This window comes from Salvelinus namaycush, unplaced genomic scaffold (assembly GCF_016432855.1).
Source record: "Salvelinus namaycush isolate Seneca unplaced genomic scaffold, SaNama_1.0 Scaffold133, whole genome shotgun sequence".
In the NCBI taxonomy this organism is placed as follows: domain Eukaryota; kingdom Metazoa; phylum Chordata; class Actinopteri; order Salmoniformes; family Salmonidae; genus Salvelinus; species Salvelinus namaycush.
In genome coordinates this window covers 189054-214634 of record NW_024058042.1, presented here as the reverse complement: position 1 = coordinate 214634, position 25581 = coordinate 189054, and the positions used below count along the sequence as shown (strand labels likewise).

Here is a 25581-nt window from a genome sequence, read left to right as displayed (position 1 = left end):
CATTCTGCCTCTGTCTTTATATGAAACCCTGATCGACTGCACCAATATTCATCACACAGTGACTTCTTATACTTTGTGGGACCATGACAATGAATACGTCCCAAATTGGACCCTGTTCCCTTTGTAGTGCACTATAAAGAGAGCAGGATGGATCCCATGACTGTATAAACATCTGTGTTCCCTTTGTAGTGCACTATAAAGAGAACAGGAAGCATCCCATATGGATCCGTCAGAGAAACCTCGTTTCTCCATATCTATTCCCTGGCTGACTGGCTGACTGCTCCTCCATGTCTATTCTCTGACTGACTGGCTGACTGCTCCTCCATGTCTCTTCCCTGGCTGACTGCTCCTCTCTCCATATCTCTTCCCTGACTGACTGGCTGACTGCTCCTCTCTCCATATCTCTTCCCTGGCTGACTGGTTGACTGCTCCTCCATGTCTCTTCCCTGGCTGACTGCTCCTCTCTCCATATCTCTTCCCTGACTGACTGGCTGACTGCTCCTCTCTCCATATCTCTTCCCTGGCTGACTGGTTGACTGCTCCTCTCTCCATGTCTCTTCCCTGACTGACTGGCTGACTGCTCCTCTCTCCATGTCTCTTCCCTGACTGACTGGCTGACTGCTCCTCTCTCCATGTCTATTCTCTGACTGGCTGACTGCTCATCCATATCTCTTCCCTGACTGACTGGCTGACTGCTCCTCTCTCCATATCGCCATGTCTATTCTCTGACTGACTGACTGCTCCTCTCTCCATATCTCCATGTCTATTCTCTGACTGACTGTCTGGCTGACTGCTCCTCTCTCCATTTCTCCATGTCTCTTCCCTGGCTGACTGCTCCTCCATATCTATTCCCTGGCTGACTGGCTGACTGCTCCTCTCTCCATATCTATTCCCTGGCTGACTGGCTGACTGCTCCTCTCTCCATGTCTCCATGTCTATTCTCTGACTGACTGACTGGCTGACTGCTCCTCTCTCCATGTCTATTCTCTGACTGTCTCTGTCTCATGTCTCTTTGTAGCTGGTAGAGAAGAGGCTGGGCTATGACACCCGGGTCACTGTCCTAGGTCATGTACAGCGAGGGGGAACACCCTCCGCCTTCGACCGGGTGCTGGTGAGTTTAGTTCCTTAACACTTGTTATACGCTCCCTGGACGCCCCTACTGTCCTGGACGCCCCTACTGTCCTGGACGCCCCTACTGTCCTGGACGCCCCTACTGTCCTGGACCCCCCTACTGTCCTGGACCCCCCTACTGTACTGGACGCCCCCTACTGTACTGGACGCCCCCTACTGTACTGGACCCCCCTACTGTACTGGACCCCCCTACTGTACTGGACCCCCCTACTGTACTGGACCCCCCTACTGTACTGGACGCCCCCTACTGTACTGGACGCCCCCTACTGTACTGGACGCCCCCTACTGTACTGGACGCCCCCTACTGTACTGGACGCCCCCTACTGTACTGGACGCCCCCTACTGTACTGGACGCCCCCTACTGTACTGGACGCCCCCTACTGTACTGGACGCCCCCTACTGTACTGGACGCCCCCTACTGTACTGGACGCCCCCTACTGTACTGGACGCCCCCTACTGTACTGGACGCCCCCTACTGTACTGGACGCCCCCTACTGTACTGGACGCCCCGACTGTACTGGACGCCCCCTACTGTACTGGACGCCCCCTACTGTACTGGACGCCCCCTACTGTACTGGACGCCCCCTACTGTACTGGACGCCCCCTACTGTACTGGACGCCCCCTACTGTACTGGCCGCCCCCTACTGTACTGGACGCCCCCTACTGTACTGGACGCCCCCTACTGTACTGGACGCCCCCTACTGTACTGGACGCCCCCTACTGTACTGGACGCCCCCTACTGTACTGGACGCCCCCTACTGTACTGGACGCCCCCTACTGTACTGGACGCCCCCTACTGTACTGGACGCCCCCTACTGTACTGGACGCCCCCTACTGCACTGGACGCCCCCTACTGCACTGGACGCCCCCTACTGCACTGGACGCCCCTACTGCACTGGACGCCCCTACTGCACTGGACGCCCCCTACTGTACTGGACGCCCCCTACTGTACTGGACGCCCCTACTGTACTGGACGCCCCCTACTGTACTGGACGCCCCCTACTGTCCTGGAGGCCCCCTACTGTCCTGGAGGCCCCCTACTGTCCTGGAGGCCCCCTACTGTCCTGGAGGCCCCCTACTGTCCTGGAGGCCCCTACTGCCCCTACTGTACTGGACCCCCCTACTGTACTGGACGCCCCTACTGTACTGGACGCCCCTACTGTACTGGACGCCCCTACTGCCCCTACTGTACTGAACGCCCCCTACTGTACTGGACGCCCCTACTGTACTGGACGCCCCTACTGTACTGGACGCCCCTACTGCCCCTACTGTACTGGACCCCCCTACTGTACTGGACGCCCCCTACTGTACTGGACGCCCCCTACTGTACTGGACGCCCCCTACTGTACTGGACGCCCCCTACTGTACTGGACGCCCCCTACTGTACTGGACGCCCCCTACTGTACTGGACGCCCCCTACTGTACTGGACGCCCCTGCTGTACTGGACGCCCCCTACTGTACTGGCCGCCCCCTACTGTACTGGCCGCCCCCTACTGTACTGGCCTTCCCCTACTGTACTGGACGCCCCCTACTGTACTGGCCGCCCCCTACTGTACTGGCCGCCCCCTACTGTACTGGACGCCCCTGCTGTACTGGACGCCCCTGCTGTACTGGACGCCCCTACTGTACTGGACGCCCCTACTGCCCCTACTGTACTGGACGCCCCTACTGTACTGGACGCCCCTACTGTACTGGACGCCCCCTACTGTACTGGACGTCCCTACTGTACTGGACCCCCCTACTGTACTGGACGCCCCCTACTGTACTGGACCCCCCCTACTGTACTGGACGCCCCCTACTGTACTGGAGGCCCCTACTGTACTGGACGCCCCCTACTGTCCTGGACGCCCCCTACTGTACTGGACGCCCCCTACTGTACTGGACGCCCCCTACTGTACTGGACGCCCCCTACTGTACTGGACGCCCCCTACTGTACTGGACGCCCCCTACTGTACTGGACGCCCCCTACTGTACTGGACGCCCCCTACTGTACTGGACGCCCCCTACTGTACTGGACGCCCCCTACTGTACTGGACGCCCCCTACTGCACTGGACGCCCCCTACTGCACTGGACGCCCCCTACTGCACTGGACGCCCCTACTGCACTGGACGCCCCCTACTGTACTGGACGCCCCCTACTGTACTGGACGCCCCCTACTGTACTGGACGCCCCCTACTGTACTGGACGCCCCCTACTGTACTGGACGCCCCCTACTGTACTGGACGCCCCCTACTGTACTGGACGCCCCCTACTGTCCTGGAGGCCCCCTACTGTCCTGGAGGCCCCTACTGCCCCTACTGTACTGGACCCCCCTACTGTACTGGACGCCCCTACTGTACTGGACGCCCCTACTGTACTGGACGCCCCTACTGCCCCTACTGTACTGAACGCCCCCTACTGTACTGGACGCCCCTACTGTACTGGACGCCCCTACTGTACTGGACGCCCCTACTGTACTGGACGCCCCTACTGTACTGGACGCCCCCTACTGTACTGGACGCCCCCTACTGTACTGGACGCCCCCTACTGTACTGGACGCCCCCTACTGTACTGGACGCCCCCTACTGTACTGGACGCCCCCTACTGTACTGGACGCCCCCTACTGTACTGGACGCCCCCTACTGTACTGGCCGCCCCCTACTGTACTGGCCGCCCCCTACTGTACTGGCCTTCCCCTACTGTACTGGACGCCCCCTACTGTACTGGCCGCCCCCTACTGTACTGGCCGCCCCTGCTGTACTGGCCGCCCCTGCTGTACTGGACGCCCCTACTGTACTGGACGCCCCTACTGCCCCTACTGTACTGGACGCCCCTACTGTACTGGACGCCCCTACTGTACTGGACGCCCCCTACTGTACTGGACGCCCCCTACTGTACTGGACGCCCCCTACTGTACTGGACGCCCCTGCTGTACTGGACGCCCCTGCTGTACTGGACGCCCCTGCTGTACTGGACGCCCCTGCTGTACTGGAGGCCCCTACTGTACTGGAGGCCCCCTACTGTACTGGAGGCCCCCTACTGTACTGGACGCCCCCTACTGTACTGGACGCCCCTACTGCCCCTACTGTACTGGACGCCCCTACTGTACTGGACGCCCCTACTGTACTGGACGCCCCCTACTGTACTGGACGTCCCTACTGTACTGGACCCCCCTACTGTACTGGAGGCCCCCTACTGTACTGGAGGCCCCCTACTGTACTGGAGGCCCCCTACTGTACTGGAGGCCCCCTACTGTACTGGAGGCCCCCTACTGTACTGGAGGCCCCCTACTGTACTGGAGGCCCCCTACTGTACTGGAGGCCCCCTACTGCCCCTACTGTACTGAACTCCCCTACTGTACTGGAGGCCCCCTACTGTACTGGAGGCCCCCTACTGTACTGGAGGCCCCCTACTGTACTGGAGGCCCCCTACTGTACTGGAGGCCCCCTACTGTACTGGAGGCCCCCTACTGCACTGGACGCCCCTACTGCCCCTACTGTACTGGACGCCCCCTGCTGTACTGGACGCCCCCTGCTGTACTGGACGCCCCCTGCTGTACTGGACGCCCCCTGCTGTACTGGAGGCCCCCTACTGTACTGGAGGCCCCCTACTGTACTGGAGGCCCCCTACTGTACTGGAGGCCCCCTACTGTACTGGAGGCCCCCTACTGTACTGGAGGCCCCCTACTGTACTGGACGCCCCTACTGCACTGGACGCCCCTACTGCCCCTACTGTACTGGACGCCCCCTACTGTACTGGACGCCCCCTACTGTACTGGACGCCCCTACTGTACTGGACGTCCCTACTGTACTGGACGCCCCTACTGTATTTGAGGCAGTTTTTTGCGTGCTGTTTGGAGTAGTGTGCTGTTTGGAGTAGTGTGCTGTTTGGAGTAGTGTGCTGTTTGGAGTAGTGTGCTGTTTAGTTTAGATTGGAGTAGTGTGCTGCTTAGTTTAGATTGGAGTAGTGTGCTGCTTAGTTTAGATTGGAGTAGCGTGCTGCTTAGTTTAGATTGGAGTAGCGTGCTGCTTAGTTTAGATTGGAGTAGCGTGCTGCTTAGTTTAGATTGGAGTAGCGTGCTGTTTGGAGTAGCGTGCTGTTTGGAGTAGCGTGCTGTTTGGAGTAGCGTGCTGTTTGGAGTAGCGTGCTGTTTAGTTTAGATTGGAGTAGCGTGCTGTTTGGAGTAGCGTGCTGTTTGGAGTAGCGTGCTGTTTAGTTTAGATTGGAGTAGCGTGCTGTTTGGAGTAGCGTGCTGTTTGGAGTAGCGTGCTGTTTAGTTTAGATTGGAGTAGTGTGCTGTTTAGTTTAGATTGGAGTAGCGTGCTGTTTAGTTTAGATTGGAGTAGCGTGCTGTTTAGTTTAGATTGGAGTAGAGTGCTGTTTAGATTGGAGTAGAGTGCTGTTTAGTTTAGATTGGAGTAGCGTGCTGTTTAGTTTAGATTGGAGTAGCGTGCTGTTTAGTTTAGATTGGAGTAGCGTGCTGTTTAGTTTAGATTGGAGTAGTGTGCTGTTTAGTTTAGATTGGAGTAGTGTGCTGTTTAGTTTAGATTGGAGTAGCGTGCTGTTTAGTTTAGATTGGAGTAGCGTGCTGTTTAGTTTAGATTGGAGTAGCGTGCTGTTTGGAGTAGCGTGCTGTTTGGCGTAGCGTGCTGTTTGGAGTAGCGTGCTGTTTGGAGTAGCGTGCTGTTTGGAGTAGCGTGCTGTTTAGTTTAGATTGGAGTAGCGTGCTGTTTAGTTTAGATTGGAGTAGCGTGCTGTTTAGTTTAGATTGGAGTAGCGTGCTGTTTAGTTTAGATTGGAGTAGCGTGCTGTTTAGTTTAGATTGGAGTAGCGTGCTGTTTAGTTTAGATTGGAGTAGCGTGCTGTTTAGTTTAGATTGGAGTAGCGTGCTGTTTGGAGTAGCGTGCTGTTTGGAGTAGCGTGCTGTTTAGTTTAGATTGGAGTAGCGTGCTGTTTAGTTTAGATTGGAGTAGCGTGCTGTTTGGAGTAGCGTGCTGTTTGGAGTAGCGTGCTGTTTGGAGTAGCGTGCTGTTTAGTTTAGTTTGGAGTAGTGTGCTGTTTAGTTTAGTTTGGAGTAGTGTGCTGTTTAGTTTAGATTGGAGTAGTGTGCTGTTTAGTTTAGATTGGAGTAGTGTGCTGTTTAGTTTAGATTGGAGTAGTGTGCTGTTTGGAGTAGTGTGCTGTTTGGAGTAGTGTGCTGTTTAGTTTAGATTGGAGTAGTGTGCTGTTTAGTTTAGATTGGAGTAGCGTGCTGTTTAGTTTAGTTTAGATTGGAGTAGCGTGCTGTTTGGAGTAGCGTGCTGTTTAGTTTAGATTGGAGTAGCGTGCTGTTTAGTTTAGATTGGAGTAGTGTGCTGTTTAGTTTAGATTGGAGTAGTGTGCTGTTTAGTTTAGATTGGAGTAGTGTGCTGTTTAGTTTAGATTGGAGTAGTGTGCTGTTTAGTTTAGATTGGAGTAGTGTGCTGTTTAGTTTAGATTGGAGTAGTGTGCTGTTTGGAGTAGCGTGCTGTTTAGTTTAGATTGGAGTAGTGTGCTGTTTAGTTTAGATTGGAGTAGTGTGCTGTTTGGAGTAGTGTGCTGTTTAGTTTAGATTGGAGTAGCGTGCTGTTTAGTTTAGATTGGAGTAGCGTGCTGTTTAGTTTGGAGTAGCGTGCTGTTTAGTTTAGATTGGAGTAGCGTGCTGTTTAGTTTAGATTGGAGTAGCGTGCTGTTTAGTTTAGTTTGGAGTAGCGTGCTGTTTAGTTTAGATTGGAGTAGCGTGCTGTTTAGTTTAGATTGGAGTAGCGTGCTGTTTAGTTTGGAGTAGCGTGCTGTTTAGTTTAGATTGGAGTAGCGTGCTGTTTAGTTTAGATTGGAGTAGCGTGCTGTTTAGTTTAGATTGGAGTAGCGTGCTGTTTAGTTTAGATTGGAGTAGCGTGCTGTTTAGTTTAGATTGGAGTAGCGTGCTGTTTAGTTTAGATTGGAGTAGCGTGCTGTTTAGTTTAGATTGGAGTAGCGTGCTGTTTAGTTTAGATTGGAGTAGCGTGCTGTTTAGTTTAGATTGGAGTAGCGTGCTGTTTAGTTTGGAGTAGCGTGCTGTTTAGTTTAGTTTGGAGTAGCGTGCTGTTTAGTTTAGTTTGGAGTAGCGTGCTGTTTAGTTTAGTTTGGAGTAGCGTGCTGTTTAGTTTAGTTTGGAGTAGCGTGCTGTTTAGTTTAGATTGGAGTAGCGTGCTGTTTAGTTTAGATTGGAGTAGCGTGCTGTTTAGTTTAGATTGGAGTAGCGTGCTGTTTAGTTTAGTTTGGAGTAGCGTGCTGTTTAGTTTAGTTTGGAGTAGCGTGCTGTTTAGTTTAGATTGGAGTAGCGTGCTGTTTAGTTTAGATTGGAGTAGCGTGCTGTTTAGTTTAGATTGGAGTAGCGTGCTGTTTGGAGTAGCGTGCTGTTTAGTTTAGATTGGAGTAGCGTGCTGTTTGGAGTAGCGTGCTGATTGGAGTAGCGTGCTGTTTAGTTTAGATTGGAGTAGCGTGCTGTTTGGAGTAGCGTGCTGATTGGAGTAGCGTGCTGTTTAGTTTAGATTGGAGTAGCGTGCTGTTTGGAGTAGCGTGCTGTTTGGAGTAGCGTGCTGTTTGGAGTAGCGTGCTGTTTGGAGTAGCGTGCTGTTTGGAGTAGCGTGCTGTTTGGAGTAGCGTGCTGATTGGAGTAGCGTGCTGTTTGGAGTAGCGTGCTGTTTGGAGTAGCGTGCTGTTTAGTTTAGATTGGATTAGTGTGCTGTTTAGTTTAGATTGGAGTAGCGTGCTGTTTAGTTTAGATTGGAGTAGCGTGCTGTTTGGAGTAGCGTGCTGATTGGAGTAGCGTGCTGTTTGGAGTAGCGTGCTGTTTGGAGTAGCGTGCTGTTTAGTTTAGATTGGAGTAGTGTGCTGTTTAGTTTAGATTGGAGTAGCGTGCTGTTTAGTTTAGATTGGAGTAGCGTGCTGTTTAGTTTAGATTGGAGTAGCGTGCTGTTTAGTTTAGATTGGAGTAGCGTGCTGTTTCGTTTAGATTGGAGTAGCGTGCTGTTCATGTTGGATTGGAGTAGCGTGCTGTTCATGTTGGATTGGAGTAGCGTGCTGTTCATGTTGGATTGTATATTTTGAAGCTGCAGTTTGTCAGAGGGTGTCGTAGTGAATGGAGGGTTCAGAATGTAAGAGTGGCGCTGTACCAGCTTGTGGACTGGCTGCACCACTATGTCATTTAAAATACTGTTTTATTTTGTATATTATTAGTTATCATTTCAGGCTCTAGATTGCAGGAAATGGCAGTTATAGGTGTTTTAAAAAATCTCTGAGTCCAAAGGCCTACGGACCTCCTCTGCGCCTCGTACTCAGCAGCACCGCTAAATCCTGTTGTAATTCCACAGAGCAGTAAGGTAGGAGTGGAGGCTGTAGTCGCTCTGTTAGAGGCCACTCCAGAGACTCCGGCCTGTGTCATCGGCCTGTCAGGAAACCAGGCTGTCCGCCTGCCTCTTATGGAGTGTGTACAGATGGTGAGGTAACTTCCTGTTTCAGAAGTGACGAACCACTGACAAATTCTCCTAACAATAAACAGTCGTGAATGTTTTTGGTCCATGTCTGTAAATCTAATCCCTTTCACAGTTCCTCTCTCAAACTCTGCAGCAGAGCATTACAGTCTTACTGTTTGAGGGAGGGTAGTGAGAGGGATTTGCACAAATCAAATTCTGACCATCGTATGATTTATATGATGTGTGTCTTGCCTGTAGACTAAAGAGGTTCAGAAGGCCATGAATGAAAAGAGGTTTGATGAAGCCATCCAACTGAGAGGAAGGTGAGAGATGTCAAATATCTTATGAATATGATACACCACGTGACCAAAAGTATGTGGACACCTGCTTGTTGAACATCTCATTCCAAAATCAAGGGCATTAATATGGAGTTGGTCCCCCCTTTGCTGCTATAACAGCCATTAGAGCATTGGTGAGGTCGGGCACTGTTGTTGGGCGGTTTGGCCTGGCTCATAGTCGGCGATCCAATTCATCCCAAAGGTGTTCGATGGGGTTGAGGTCAGGGCTCTGTGCAGGCCAGTCAAGTTCTTCCACACTGATCTCGACACCATTTCTGTATGGACCTAGCTTTGTGCACGGGGGCATTGTCATGCTGAAACAGGAAAGGGCCTTCCCCAAACTGTTGCCACAAAGTTGGAAGCACAGAATCGTCTAGAATGTCATTGTTTGCTATAGCATTAAGATTTCCCTTCACTGGAACTAAGGAGCCTAGTCTGAAACATGAAAAACAGCCCAAGACCATTATTCCTCCTCCACCAAACTTTACAGTTGGCACATTGAATTCGGGCAGGTAGCTTTCTCCTGGCATCTGCCAAATCCAGTTTTTTCCATCGGACACTTACAGTTGACCGGGGAGCTCTAGCAGGTCAGAAATTTGACCAACTGACTTGTTGTAAAGGTGCTATGACAGTGCCACGTTGAAAGTCACTGAGCTCTTCAGTAAGGCCATTCTACTGCCAATGTTTGTCTATGGAGATTGCATGGCTGTGTGCTCGGTTTTATCCACCTGTTATCAATGGGTGTGGCTGAAATAGAGTCCACTAACTTGAACGGGTGTCCACATACTTTTGTACAGTGCCTTCGGAAAGTAGTCAGACCCCTTGACTTTTTCCACATTTTCTTACATTACAGCCTTATTCTAAAATGGATTACATTTATTTTTTTCCTCATCAATCTACACAATATCCAATAATGACAAAGCAAAAACAATGTTTGCTAATTCATAAAAATACAAAAACTGAAATCACATTTACATAAGTATTCAGACCCTTTACTTTGTTGAAGCACCTTTGTCAGCGATTACAGCCTTGAGTCTTCTTGGGTATGACGCTACAAGCTTGGCACACCTGTATTTGGGGAGTTTCTCCCATTCTTCTCTGCAGATCATCTATTTTCGGGTCTCACCAGAGATGTTTGATCGGGTTCAAGTCCGGGCTCTGGCTGGACCACTCAATGACATTAAGATACTTGTCCCGAAGCCACTCCTGCGTTGTCTTGGCTGTGTGCTTAGGGTCATTGTCCTGTTGGAAGGTGAACCTTTGCCCAGTCTGAGGTCCTGAGATCTCTGGAGCAGGTTTTCATCAAGGATCTCTCTGTACTTTGCTCCGTTCATCTTTGCCTCTATCCTGACTAGTCTCCCTGAAAAACATCCCCACAGCATGATGCTGCCACCACCATGCTTCACTGTAGGAATGGTGCCAGGTTTCCTCCAGACGTGAAGCTTGGCATTCAGTCAAGGTTTCATCAGACCAGAGACTAATCTTGTTTCTCATGGTCTGAGAGTCTTTAGGTGCCTTTTGGCAAACTCAAAGTGGGCTGTCATGTGCCTTTAACTGAGGAGTGGCTTCTATCTGGCCGCTCTAACATAAAGGCCTGGTTGGTGGAGTGCTGCAGAGATGGTTATCCTTCTGGAAGGTTCTCCCATCTCCACAGAGGAACTCTGGAGCTCTTTCAGAGTGACCATTGGGTTCTTGGTCACTTCCCCTACCAAGTCCCTTCTCCCCCGATTGTTCAGTTTGGCCGGGCTGCCAGCTGTAGGAAGAGTCTTGGTGGTTCCAAACTTTTTCCATTGGAAAGCTGTCAAGGCAAAGGGTGGCTACTTTGAAGAATCTCAAATATAAAATATATTTTGATTTGTTGAACACTTTTTTGGTTCCTGCATAATAATGTGTTATTTCATAGTTTTGATGTCTTCACCATTATTCTACAATGTAGAAAATAGTACAAGTAAAGGAAAACCCTGGAATGAGAAGGTGTCCAAACCTTTGTCTGGTACTGTATATATATATTAGACTAAGATAGATACGCCCATACACACACCAGTCTCAACGTCAACAGTGAAGAGGAAACTCCAGTATAATGGCCTTCTAGGCAGAGTTCTTCTGTCCAGTGTCTGTTCTTTTGCCCATCTTCATCTTTTTTTAATTTATTGGCCAGTCTTTGCAAACCTGCCTAGAAGGCCAGCTGACGTTGACTGTTGATTTGCTGGTACTATTTAATGAAGCTGCCAGTTGAGGACTTGTGAGGCGTCTGTTTCTCAAACTAGACTCACTAATGTACTTGTCCTCTTGCTCAGTTGTGCACCGTGGCCTCCCACTCTTTCTATTCTGGTTAGAGCCAGTTTGCACTGTTCTGTGAAGGGAGTAGTACACAGCGTTGTACGAGATCTTCAGTTTCTTTGCAATTTCTCGCATGGAATAGACAGACGAGTTTCAGAATAAAGTACTTTGTTTCTGGCCATTTTGAGCCTGTAATCGAACCCACAAATGCTGATGCTCCATCAGCATTTGGTCTGAAGGCCAGTTTTATTGCTTCTTTAATCAGGACAACAGTTTTCAGCTGTGCTGACTGTGGCAGACCAGGGGGGTTGGTCAAGACGTTTACACAGAGTAGGATTAGCTCGGTGTCAAGGGTGTTTATTAAACAATAAAAGGATAGGTCTCCCCCATGAGACCCTCTCCGGGACACCGTCTTCTGGGCTCCGGGTCTTGCTGTATCCGGTCAGGCACACAAACTCAACTCTCTCGTCTTAGCTCCAGTTACCGTCTCCAACTACATGGAAGTCACCTCACGTCCCCCAGTCTTCCTCTGTGTGCTGCCCTTCTGGCAGCTTTATGGGGCTTGTACAGCTGGTGAGCAATCAGCCCTTGATTACTCACAAACTGCCCAATCAGTCCCAATTAGTCCTGGGCGGAGAGCCCATCGAGACCTGGCACGTCCAGCAGATGGAGCCATCGCTTAGTGATGTATACTCTGTCTGTCACCAGGCCTCGACGAGTCTCCCCCTGGTGGCTGACCTGCTGTACTCCACATAACATCATTTCAAAAGGGTTTTCTAATGATCAATTAGCCTTTTAAAATGATAAACTTGGATTAGCTAACACAATGTGCCATTAGAATACAGGAGTGATGGTTGCTGATAATGGGCCTATGTAGATATTCCATTAAAAATCAGCTGTTTCCAGCTACAATAGTCATTTACAACATTAACAATGTCTACACTGTATTTCTGATCAATTTGATGTCATTTTAAAGGACAAAAAATGTGATTTTCTTTTAAAAAACAAAGACATTTCTAAGTGACCCCAAACTGTTGAATGGTAGTGCATTATGGAGTATGTATGTACATTTGATATAATGAATGTGATATTAAGAACATTTGATATATGTTTTCTGAATATTTATTCTTTGTTTAGGAGCTTCGAGAACAACTGGAACATGTACAAACTGCTAGCCTTTCAGAAGCCTGCTGTTACCAAGGTAATTTATTTTTCCTTTATTTAACTAGGCAAGTCAGTTAAGCACAAACCGGGGACTGTAGTGACGTCTCTTGCACTGAGATGCAGTGCCTTAGAACGCTGAGCCACTCGGGAAGCCCTAATATTCACTGTGAGACATTACTCCCATGACATGGCTGTAGACTCCTCTGTCTCATCTTTCTTCAGAGCGACCACACGCTGGCGGTGCTGAATGTGGGCGCTCCGGCAGCAGGGATGAATGCAGCGGTCCGCTCGGCTGTCAGGGTGGCGCTGGCCTACGGTCACAAGGTCTACTCTGTCAACGACGGCTTCGAGGGGCTGGCCAACGGCGCGGTGAGGATATAGTCCCTTTAGTATACAACACTAAACATGCTATGGATGGATGGGTGGATGTAGATGCAGCAGTGTTATCTAGTAGTGGGATGGATATAGCAGCCTATATATACCAGCCTATAGCATAATGTTATCTGTCTAACAGGAAGGACTACCTCTCATTTCTTAAATAGGAAGAAATAGGCTCCAACACAAACTAACTGCAGCTCTTTGTTAAGTGTTGCAGTCATTTCAGTTGCTGTAGTAGCTGACATGTATAATGTTGAGTCATCCGCATACATAGACATACTGGCTTTACTCAAAGCCAGTGGTATGTCGTTAGTAAAGATTGAAAAAGCAAGGGGCCTAATCAGCTGCCCTGGGGAATTCCTGAATCTACCTGGATAATGTTGGAGAGGCTTCCATTAACTTCTCTGCGCTACGGATCCCTTTAGCGGGATCATTTTCCTAAACAACCGCTGAATTGCAGGGCCCAAAATATTACTAACAATATTTATAATCATGCAATCACAAGTGAAATATACCAAAACACAGCTTAGCTTGTTGTTAATCCACCTATCGTGTCAGATTTTGAAAATATGCTTTGCAGCGAAAGCAATCCAAGCTTTTGTGAGTGTATCAATCAATGCTACAACAGCTAGCCCCAAATTAGTATGGTCACGAAAGTCAGAAAAGCAATAAAATTAATTGCTTACCTTTGATAATCTTTGGATGTTTGCACTCACGAGACTCCCAGTTACACAACAAATGTTCTTTTTGTTCGAAAAATATTACTTCTTTTTTTTAACAAAAAAACGCCATTTGGGTTGCGCGTTATGTTCAGAAAACTACAGCCTCGTTCCGTTCGACGAAAATTCCAAAAAGTATCCGTAATGTTCGTAGAAACATGTCAAATGTTTTTTATAATCAATCCTCAGGTTGTTTTTAACAAACATAATCGATAATATTTCAACCGGACCGTAACCTATTCAATAAGAGAGAAAAAGAAAATGGAGAGCTACCCCTCTCGCGCGCAGGAACTAATCAGAGGCCACCTGACTAGTTTTGAAAAATCTCGCTCATTTTTCAAAATAAAAGCCTGAAACTATGTCTAAAGCCTGGCCACAGCCTGAGGAAGCCATTGGAAAATGAATCTGGTTGATACCCCTTTAAATGGAAGAAAGACGGGCAAGGAAACACAGATTTAAAAAAATAATAATAAAAAAACACTTCCGGGTTAGATTTTCTCAGGTTTTTGCCTGCAGAATCAGTTCTGTTATACTCACAGACAATATTTTGACAGTTTTTGGAAACTTTGGAGTGTTTTCTATCCTAATCGGTAAATTATATGCATATTCTACGATCTGGACCTGAGAAATAGTTTGTTTACCTTGGGAACGTTATTTTAAAAAATATATATATATATTTAAAATAAAATAAAAAACTGGCCCCTAGCGTCAAGAGGTTAAAGAACGCCCTCTGTGTTCTGTTAGACAGGTAACTCTTTATCCACATTATAGCAGGGGGTGTAAAGCCATAACACATTATAGCAGGGGGTGTAAAGCCATAACACATTATAGCAGGGGGTGTAAAGCCATAACACATTATAGCAGGGGGTGTAAAGCCATAACACAATATAGCAGGGGGTGTAAAGCCGTAACACATACGTTTTTCCATCAGCAGACTATGATCGATAATGTCAAAAGCCGCACTGAAGTCTAACAAAACAGCCCCACAATCTTTTTATCATCAATTTCTCTCAGCCAATCATCAGTCATTTGTGTAAGTGCCGTGCTTGTTGTATGTCCTTCTCTAGAAGCGTGTTGAAAGTCTGTTGTCAATTTGTTTACTGTGAAATAGCATTTTATCTGGTCGAACACCATTTTTTCTAGAAGTTTACTAAGGGTTGGTAACAGGCTGATTGGTCGGCTATTTGAGCCAGTAAAGGGGGCTTTTTCTATTCTTAGGTAGCAGAATGACTTTAGCTTCCCTCCAGGCCTGAGGGCACACGCTCTCTAGTAGGTTTAAATTGAAGATGTGGCAAATAGGAGTTAAAATATCGTCTGCTATTATCCTCTAATTTTTCAGAACAAGGTGGCTTGTCATTATTGGTAGACAGCAATAATTTTGTTCACTTCTTTCACACTCCCTTTACAGAATTCACAATGACATTGTGATAATCCATGTGGGGATAATCTCAGACACTCACAGTCTAAACTAGGGTGCCATCTCAGACACTCACAGTCTAAACTAGGGTGCCATCTCAGACACTCACAGTCTAAACTAGGGTGCCATCTCAGACACTCACAGTCTAAACTAGGGTGCCATCTCAGACAGAGAGAACTGACTGATTATAATCCTGACTGCACATTTTCAAATGGGGACAATAAAGATATTGATTGACTGCCGTGTGTTTTTCCTCTACCAGGTGACAGAGATGGAGTGGCATGGTGTGGCTGGATGGACAGGCCAGGGTGGATCTCTTCTGGGGACTAAACGGTCTGTTTACAATGATGACTAGGGGGGGAAAGGCTGGATGGACAGGCCAGGGTGGATCTCTTCTGGGGACTAAACGGTCTGTTTACAATGATGACTAGGGGGGGAAAGGCTGGATGGACAGGCCAGGGTGGATCTCTTCTGGGGACTAAACGGTCTGTTTACAATGATGACTAGGGGGGGAAAGGCTGGATGGACAGGCCAGGGTGGATCTCTTCTGGGGACTAAACGGTCTGTTTACAATGATGACTAGGGGGGGAAAGGCTGGATGGACAGGCCAGGGTGGATCTCTTCTGGGGACTAAACGGTCTGTTTACAATGATGACTAGGGGGGGAAAGGCTGGATGGACAGGCCAGGGTGGATCTCTTCTGGGGACTAAACGGTCTGTTTACAATGATGACTAGGGGGGGAAAGCAGTTGATTAGTTTGTACTCAATGTGGTTATTGGTGTGCCCTTTTTTAAATTAGGAAGATGTCCTCCTGAATTGTGTTTGGTGTGGGGGTTCTTTGTGTTCTACAGAACCCTTCCCAGTACCTGCATGCAGAAGATCGTGGACACCATCAACAAGCATAAAATCCAGGCTCTGCTGATCGTTGGGGGATTTGAGGTACCAGTAACAGACAGAACGTTCTATTGAGAATTGGTGTTAGTATTCCTTAATGTCGTACATGGCGGGCGTGCTGCATCAGATAATAGATTTTATATGGCCTCCCTCCTCAAAATGTTGGTTTTGTCACATATGTTGTACGATATAATGTACTATTTCATTTAAAAGTTCATGTCATTAGCTGTTAGAAAGATTAAACAATGTGACTGTGTTGATGGGTATTGGATCATTTCTGAAATAACACTGTGCTAGACAGTCACTATGGCCTCCATCTGATTGTGTGTGTGTGTGTGTGTGTGTGTGTGTGTGTGTGTGTGTGTGTGTGTGTGTGTGTGTGTGTGTGTGTGTGTGTGTGTGTGTGTGTGTGTGTGTGTGTGTGTGTGTTCTCTACAGGCGTACGAGGGCGTGCTGGAGTTATATGATGCTCGTAGTAGTTTTGACGAGTTGTGTATCCCCATGGTGGTGATCCCCGCCACCATAAGTAATAACGTACCCGGGACAGACTTCAGTCTGGGGGCAGACACGGCTGTCAATGCTGCCATGGAGGTCAGTCTGATTGATGAAAGATGGAACACAATAAAAGGTCATTTTCAGTGTGGTCGTCTCTGGCAACAAGATGGCAGGTGAATCTAGATTGACACCTATAAACTCAATTTAAAAACATGAGGCCAACCAGATGTCTCGACCAGGCCCCTTCATCTCCAACTCTGTTCCCTTAGCAGGGCCTGTTTTAGCATAGTAACATCACACAGAGCCCTCGTAATAGTTGATATGTTAGGAAGTTAAATGTGCAATCCACTGTTGAAACAATAACAAAGTGGACTCCCTGCCACTGTTTTGGAGAAATGTTATAGTTTTACCTTGTTTATAGTTGTAACCATGTTTATATGTTTAGCCATGTTTACAGTTTAACCATGTTTTAACCATATTTATAGGTTTAGCCATATTTACAGTGTTTGTTTACATTTACTTTGTTTACGAACAAAGGAGTAAAACAAGCTGATATTTGGGGTTCTCATGGGGACAGTTGCTCTAACCTCATGTCCATAAATGGATGTAGGAACTGCAGATTGACCCTTTGAGTCTGTTTTAGTGGTGTCTCTAACCTGCCCCTCTCTGTCCGTCCCCTCCTCTCTTAGAGTTGTGATAAGATTAAGCAGTCGGCTACGGGGACCAAGAGAAGGGTGTTCGTAGTGGAAACTATGGGAGGCTACTGTGGTTACCTGGCAACCTACGCCGGTATCGCTGTGGGAGCGGACGCTGCTTACATCTTCGAGGACCCCTTCAACCTCCAGGACCTAAAGGTGAGAACCAGACTGCTGCTGCTGGCATAGCCCCCTGTTCCCTACTCTGGTCCAAACCAGACTGCTGCTGGCATAGCCCCCTGTTCCCTACTCTGGTCCAAACCAGACTGCTGATGGCATAGCACCCTGTTCCCTACTCTGGTCCAAACCAGACTGCTGATGGCATAGCACCCTGTTCCCTACTCTGGTCCAGACCAGACTGCTGCTGGCATAGCCCCCTGTTCCCTACTCTGGTCCAAACCAGACTGCTGATGGCATAGCACCCTGTTCCCTACTCTGGTCCAGACCAGACTGCTGCTGGCATAGCCCCCTGTTCCCTACTCTGGTCCAAACCAGACTGCTGCTGGCATAGCACCCTGTTCCCTACTCTGGTCCAGACCAGACTGCTGCTGGCATAGCACCCTGTTCCCTACTCTGGTCCAGACCAGACTGCTGCTGGCATAGCACCCTGTTCCCTACTCTGGTCCAAACCAGACTGCTGCTGGCATAGCCCCCTGTTCCCTACTCTGGTCCAAACCAGACTGCTGCTGGCATAGCACCCTGTTCCCTACTCTGGTCCAGACCAGACTGCTGCTGGCATAGCACCCTGTTCCCTACTCTGGTCCAGACCAGACTGCTGCTGGCATAGCCCCCTGTTCCCTACTCTGGTCCAGACCAGACTGCTGCTGGCATAGCACCCTGTTCCCTACTCTGGTCCAAACCAGACTGCTGCTGGCATAGCACCCTGTTCCCTACTCTGGTCCAGACCAGACTGCTGCTGCTGGCATAGCACCCTGTTCCCTACTCTGGTCCAAACCAGACTGCTGCTGGCATAGCCCCCTGTTCCCTACTCTGGTCCAAACCAGACTGCTGCTGGCATAGCCCCCTGTTCCCTACTCTGGTCCAGACCAGACTGCTGCTGGCATAGCCCCCTGTTCCCTACTCTGGTCCAGACCAGACTGCTGCTGGCATAGCACCCTGTTCCCTACTCTGGTCCAAACCAGACTGCTGCTGGCATAGCCCCCTGTTCCCTACTCTGGTCCAAACCAGACTGCTGCTGGCATAGCACCCTGTTCCCTACTCTGGTCCAGACCAGACTGCTGCTGGCATAGCACCCTGTTCCCTACTCTGGTCCAGACCAGACTGCTGCTGGCATAGCCCCCTGTTCCCTACTCTGGTCCAGACCAGACTGCTGCTGCTGGCATAGCACCCTGTTCCCTACTCTGGTCCAAACCAGACTGCTGCTGGCATAGCCCCCTGTTCCCTACTCTGGTCCAGACCAGACTGCTGCTGGCATAGCCCCCTGTTCCCTACTCTGGTCCAGACCAGACTGCTGCTGGCATAGCCCCCTGTTCCCTACTCTGGTCCAAACCAGACTGCTGCTGGCATAGCACCCTGTTCCCTACTCTGGTCCAAACCAGACTGCTGATGGCATAGCACCCTGTTCCCTACTCTGGTCCAGACCAGACTGCTGCTGGCATAGCCCCCTGTTCCCTACTCTGGTCCAGACCAGACTGCTGCTGGCATAGCACCCTGTTCCCTACTCTGGTCCAGACCAGACTGCTGCTGGCATAGCCCCCTGTTCCCTACTCTGGTCCAGACCAGACTGCTGCTGGCATAGCCCCCTGTTCCCTACTCTGGTCCAAACCAGACTGCTGCTGGCATAGCACCCTGTTCCCTACTCTGGTCCAAGTAGTTCACTAGGGTGCCATCTCAGACACTCAGTCTTCACTAGGGTGCCATCTCAGACACTCACACACTCTTCACTAGGGTGCCATCTCAGACACTCACACACTCTTCACTAGCGTGTCATCTCAGAAACTCACACACTCTTCACTAGGGTGTCACCTCAGACACTCACACACTCTTCACTAGGGTGTCACCTCAGACATTCACACACTCTTCACTAGGGTGTCACCTCAGACACTCACACACTCTTCAATTATCCCAGACAGACGACGGAGTCATTTCATAGGAATGTACTGTACGTTATACTTCCTGAACAGAGTGATAAATGATCCATGTACTGTAGGTTAGACTTCCTGAACAGAGTGATAAATGATCCATGTACTGATGGTTAGACTTCCTGAACAGAGTGATAAATGATCCATGTACTGTAGGTTAGACTTCCTGAACAGAGTGATAAATGATCCATGTACTGTAGGTTAGACTTCCTGAACAGAGTGATAAATGATCCATGTACTGTAGGTTAGACTTCCTGAACAGAGTGATAAATGATCCATGTACTGTAGGTTAGACTTCCTGAACAGAGTGATAAATGATCCATGTACTGTAGGTTAGACTTCCTGAACAGAGTGATAAATGATCCATGTACTGGTGGTTAGACTTCCTGAACAGAGTGGTAAATGATCCATGTACTGTAGGTTAGACTTCCTGAACAGAGTGATAAATGATCCATGTACTGTAGGTTAGACTTCCTGAACAGAGTGGTAAATGATCCATGTACTGTAGGTTAGACTTCCTGAACAGAGTGGTAAATGATCCATGTACTGTAGGTTAGACTTCCTGAACAGAGTGGTAAAGGATCCATGTACTGATGGTTAGACTTCCTGAACAGAGTGGTAAATGATCCATGTACTGTAGGTTATACTTCCTGAACAGAGTGATAAATGATCCATGTACTGTAGGTTAGACTTCCTGAACAGAGTGATAAATGATCCATGTACTGATGGTTAGACTTCCTGAACAGAGTGATAAATGATCCATGTACTGTAGGTTAGACTTCCTGAACAGAGTGATAAATGATCCATGTACTGTAGGTTAGACTTCCTGAACAGAGTGGTAAATGATCCATGTACTGATGGTTAGACTTCCTGAACAGAGTGGTAAATGATCCATGTACTGTAGGTTAGACTTCCTGAACAGAGTGATAAATGATCCATGTACTGTAGGTTAGACTTCCTGAACAGAGTGATAAATGATCCATGTACTGTAGGTTAGACTTCCTGAACAGAGTGATAAATGATCCATGTACTGTAGGTTAGACTTCCTGAACAGAGTGATAAATGATCCATGTACTGTAGGTTAGACTTCCTGAACAGAGTGATAAATGATCCATGTACTGTAGGTTAGACTTCCTGAACAGAGTGATAAATGATCCATGTACTGTAGGTTAGACTTCCTGAACAGAGTGGTAAATGATCCATGTACTGATGGTTAGACTTCCTGAACAGAGTGGTAAATGATCCATGTACTGTAGGTTAGACTTCCTGAACAGAGTGATAAATGATCCATGTACTGTAGGTTAGACTTCCTGAACAGAGTGATAAATGATCCATGTACTGTAGGTTAGACTTCCTGAACAGAGTGATAAATGATCCATGTACTGTAGGTTAGACTTCCTGAACAGAGTGATAAATGATCCATGTACTGTAGGTTAGACTTCCTGAACAGAGTGGTAAATGATCCATGTACTGTAGGTTAGACTTCCTGAACAGAGTGGTAACTGATCCATGTACTGTAGGTTAGACTTCCTGAACAGAGTGGTAAATGATCCATGTACTGATGGTTAGACTTCCTGAACAGAGTGGTAAATGATCCATGTACTGTAGGTTAGACTTCCTGAACAGAGTGATAAATGATCCATGTACTGTAGGTTAGACTTCCTGAACAGAGTGATAAATGATCCATGTACTGATGGTTAGACTTCCTGAACAGAGTGATAAATGATCCATGTACTGTAGGTTAGACTTCCTGAACAGAGTGATAAATGATCCATGTACTGATGGTTAGACTTCCTGAACAGAGTGGTAAATGATCCATGTACTGATGGTTAGACTTCCTGAACAGAGTGATAAATGATCCATGTACTGTAGGTTAGACTTCCTGAACAGAGTGGTAAATGATCCATGTACTGATGGTTAGACTTCCTGAACAGAGTGGTAAATGATCCATGTACTGTAGGTTAGACTTCCTGAACAGAGTGATAAATGATCCATGTACTGTAGGTTAGACTTCCTGAACAGAGTGATAAATGATCCATGTACTGATGGTTAGACTTCCTGAACAGAGTGATAAATGATCCATGTACTGTAGGTTAGACTTCCTGAACAGAGTGATAAATGATCCATGTACTGATGGTTAGACTTCCTGAACAGAGTGGTAAATGACCCATGTAGTCTTAATAAACACGACCCTGCCCTTTCAGACTAACGTGGAGCATCTCGCAGAGAAGATGAAGGAAGACATCCAGAGGGGTCTGGTGCTGAGGTAAGACCCCATTTATAGAGGTTAATAACCAGACCCCATTATAGAGGTTAACCACAAGACCCCATTATAGAGGTTAACCACAAGACCCCAGTATAGAGGTTAACCGCAAGACCCCATTATAGAGGTTAACCACAAGACCCCATTATAGAGGTTAACCTCAAGACCCCATTATAGAGGTTAACCTCAAGACCCCATTATAGAGGTTAACCTCAAGACCCCATTATAGAGGTTAACCTCAAGACCCCATTATAGAGGTTAACCTCAAGACCCCATTATAGAGGTTAACCTCAAGACCCCATTATAGAGGTTAACCTCAAGACCCCAGTATAGAGGTTAACCACAAGACCCCAGTATAGAGGTTAACCTCAAGACCCCATTATAGAGGTTAACCACAATACCCCAGTATAGAGGTTAACCTCAAGACACCAGTATAGAGGTTAACCACGGGACCCCAGTATAGAGGTTAACCACGGGACCCCAGTATAGAGGTTAACCACAAGACCCCATTATAGAGGTTAACCACAAGACCCCATTATAGAGGTTAACCACAAGACCCCATTATAGAGGTTAACCTCAAGACGCCATATAGAGGTTAACCACAAGACCCCATTATAGAGGTTAACCTCAAGACCCCATTATAGAGGTTAACCACAAGACACGATGGTTCTGTCTCTATAGGACAGTTAATATAGTGAATGATGGGATCTCGACGGTTCTGTCTGTAGGACAGTTAATATAGTGAATGATGGGATCTCGACGGTTCTGTCTGTAGGACAGTTAATATAGTGAATGATGGGATCTCGACGGTTCTGTCTATAGGACAGTTAATATAGTGAATGATGGGATCTCGACGGTTCTGTCTATAGGACAGTTAATATAGTGAATGATGGGATCTCGATGGTTCTGTCTCTGTAGGACAGTTAATATAGTGAATGATGGGATCTCGACGGTTCTGTCTATAGGACAGTTAATATAGAGAATGATGGGATCTCGATGGTTCTGTCTGTAGGACAGTTAATATAGTGAATGATGGGATCTCGATGGTTCTGTCTGTAGGACAGTTAATATAGTGAATGATGGGATCTCGATGGTTCTGTCTGTAGGACAGTTAATATAGTGAATGATGGGATCTCGATGGTTCTGTCTGTAGGACAGTTAATATAGTGAATGATGGGATCTCGATGGTTCTGTCTCTATAGGACAGTTAATATAGTGAATGATGGGATCTCGATGGTTCTGTCTATAGGACAGTTAATATAGAGAATGATGGGATCTCGATGGTTCTGTCTGTAGGACAGTTAATATAGTGAATGATGGGATCTCGATGGTTCTGTCTGTAGGACAGTTAATATAGTGAATGATGGGATCTCGACGGTTCTGTCTCTATAGGACAGTTAATATAGTGAATGATGGGATCTCGACGGTTCTGTCTATAGGACAGTTAATATAGTGAATGATGGGATCTCGATGGTTCTGTCTGTAGGACAGTTAATATAGTGAATGATGGGATCTCGATGGTTCTGTCTCTATAGGACAGTTAATATAGTGAATGATGGGATCTCGATGGTTCTGTCTATAGGACAGTTAATATAGTGAATGATGGGATCTCGATGGTTCTGTCTCTATAGGACAGTTAATATAGTGAATGATGGGATCTCGATGGTTCTGTCTGTAGGACAGTTAATATAGTGAATGATGGGATCTCGATGGTTCTGTCTGTAGGACAGTTAATATAGTGAATGATGGGATCTCGATGGTTCTGTCTCTATAGGACAGTTAATATAGTGAATGATGGGATCTCGATGGTTCTGTCTGTAGGACAGTTAATATAGTGAATGATGGGATCTCGATGGTTCTGTCTCTATAGGACAGTTAATATAGTGAATGATGGGATCTCGATGGTTCTGTCTCTATAGGACAGTTAATATAGTGAATGATGGGATCTCGATGGTTCTGTCTGTAGGACAGTTAATATAGTGAATGATGGGATCTCGATGGTTCTGTCTGTAGGACAGTTAATATAGTGAATGATGGGATCTCGACGGTTCTGTCTATAGGACAGTTAATATAGTGAATGATGGGATCTCGATGGTTCTGTCTCTATAGGACAGTTAATATAGTGAATGATGGGATCTCGATGGTTCTGTCTCTATAGGAATGAGAAGTGTCACCTTCACTACACCACTGATTTCATCCACAAGCTGTATTCTGCCGAAGGGAAGGGCATCTTCGACTGTAGGGTCAACGTGCTGGGGCACCTCCAGCAGGTACGGAACGAACACAACCCCACTGCTAAAGCTTACGTGTTAAAATGCAACCTTATATTAAAAGGATGATGAGTTTGTCGATCAGGAAATTAGGGGATAGACGTAAATGATGTAGAATGTGAAGTGCATGAATGATCAAATATGGTTCCTTGATGTTTTTTCTTTCTGTTTTGGGATGAGCTGATTTCTCTCTCACCTGTCATTGTAGGGAGGTGCACCAACACCCTTCGACAGAAACTGTGGCACCAAGCTGGGTGTGAAGGCTGTGCAGTGGCTCACAGAGAAGATGATCAACAACTTCAGACAAGGTACTGGAAGTGTCCCGAATGGCACCCTATTCCCTACATAGTGCACTACTTTTGACTAGGGCCCATAGGACTCTGGTTAAAGTAGTGCACTATGTAGGGAATAGGGTGCCAAGGCTCTGGTTAAAGTAGTGAACTATGAAGGGAATAGGGTGCCAAGGCTCTGGTTAAAAGTAGTGAAATATGAAGGGAATAGGGTGCCAAGGCTCTGGTTAAAGTAGTGAACTATGAAGGGAATAGGGTGCCAAGGCTCTGGTTAAAGTAGTGAACTATGAAGGGAATAGGGTGCCAAGGCTCTGGTTAAAAGTAGTGAACTATGAAGGGAATAGGGTGCCAAGGCTCTGGTTAAAAGTAGTGAACTACGAAGGGAATAGGGTGCCAAGGCTCTGGTTAAAGTAGTGAACTATGAAGGGAATAGGGTGCCAAGGCTCTGGTTAAAAGTAGTGAACTATGAAGGGAATAGGGTGCCAAGGCTCTGGTTAAAGTAGTGAACTATGAAGGGAATAGGGTGCCAAGGCTCTGGTTAAAGTAGTGAACTATGAAGGGAATAGGGTGCCAAGGCTCTGGTTAGAAGTAGTGAACTATGAAGGGAATAGGGTGCCAAGGCTCTGGTTAGAAGTAGTGAACTATGAAGGGAATAGGATGCCAAGGCTCTGGTTAAAGTAGTGAACTATGAAGGGAATAGGGTGCCAAGGCTCTGGTTAGAAGTAGTGAACTATGAAGGGAATAGGGTGCCAAGGCTCTGGTTAAAGTAGTGAACTATGAAGGGAATAGGGTGCCAAGGCTCTGGTTAAAAGTAGTGAACTATGAAGGGAATAGGGTGCCAAGGCTCTGATTAAAAGTAGTGAACTATGAAGGGAATAGGGTGCCAAGGCTCTGGTTAAAAGTAGTGAACTATGAAGGGAATAGGGTGCCAAGGCTCTGGTTAGAAGTAGTGAACTATGAAGGGAATAGGGTGCCAAGGCTCTGGTTAAAGTAGTGAACTATGAAGGGAATAGGGTGCCAAGGCTCTGGTTAAAAGTAGTGAACTATGAAGGGAATAGGGTGCCAAGGCTCTGGTTAAAGTAGTGAACTATGAAGGGAATAGGGTGCCAAGGCTCTGGTTAAAGTAGTGAACTATGAAGGGAATAGGGTGCCAAGGCTCTGGTTAGAAGTAGTGAACTATGAAGGGAATAGGGTGCCAAGGCTCTGGTTAGAAGTAGTGAACTATGAAGGGAATAGGGTGCCAAGGCTCTGGTTAAAAGTAGTGAACTATGAAGGGAATAGGGTGCCAAGGCTCTGGTTAAAAGTAGTGAACTATGAAGGGAATAGGGTGCCAAGGCTCTGATTAGAAGTAGTGAACTATGAAGGGAATAGGGTGCCAAGGCTCTGGTTAGAAGTAGTGAACTATGAAAACTATAAGAGGAGGATCTCTGATTCAACAACACGTAGCCGTGGAAACAGGGTGGTAGATATATAATGTTTATGTCCTCGTCAACTTCTCCCATTCCAGGTCGTGTGTTCGTCAACGACCCAGACACAGCGTCTGTCATCGGCTTCAGTAAGAAGGTCCTGTCCTTCATCCCTGTGACTGACCTTAAGGCACAGACTGACTTTGAGTGAGTAGAGTACCACAGCTGTTGTCCATCCATCTAAACCTGTTGTCACGAACTGCTTTACAATGTGGTTTTTAC

General features: G+C 47.5%; 1 protein-coding gene across 3 annotated transcripts in view; it reads left to right on the top strand.

The window, feature by feature from the left end:
- Window positions 1–25581, top strand: part of LOC120036441 (ATP-dependent 6-phosphofructokinase, liver type-like) — a 74533-nt gene that overhangs the window by 46328 nt on the left and 2624 nt on the right. For 2 of the 3 annotated variants that reach the window (XM_038982877.1, XM_038982876.1), the window contains exons 9-21: window positions 1019–1111; window positions 8487–8612; window positions 8847–8911; window positions 12344–12407; window positions 12593–12739; window positions 15147–15217; window positions 15736–15823; window positions 16217–16369; window positions 16963–17127; window positions 21275–21336; window positions 23492–23603; window positions 23812–23911; window positions 25401–25506. In XM_038982877.1, coding sequence (XP_038838805.1) covers window positions 1019–1111; window positions 8487–8612; window positions 8847–8911; window positions 12344–12407; window positions 12593–12739; window positions 15147–15217; window positions 15736–15823; window positions 16217–16369; window positions 16963–17127; window positions 21275–21336; window positions 23492–23603; window positions 23812–23911; window positions 25401–25506 — 1352 coding nt within the window. The remainder of the gene's footprint in view (window positions 1–1018; window positions 1112–8486; window positions 8613–8846; window positions 8912–12343; window positions 12408–12592; window positions 12740–15146; window positions 15218–15735; window positions 15824–16216; window positions 16370–16962; window positions 17128–21274; window positions 21337–23491; window positions 23604–23811; window positions 23912–25400; window positions 25507–25581) is intronic. The other variant, XM_038982878.1, reaches the window with a different exon arrangement.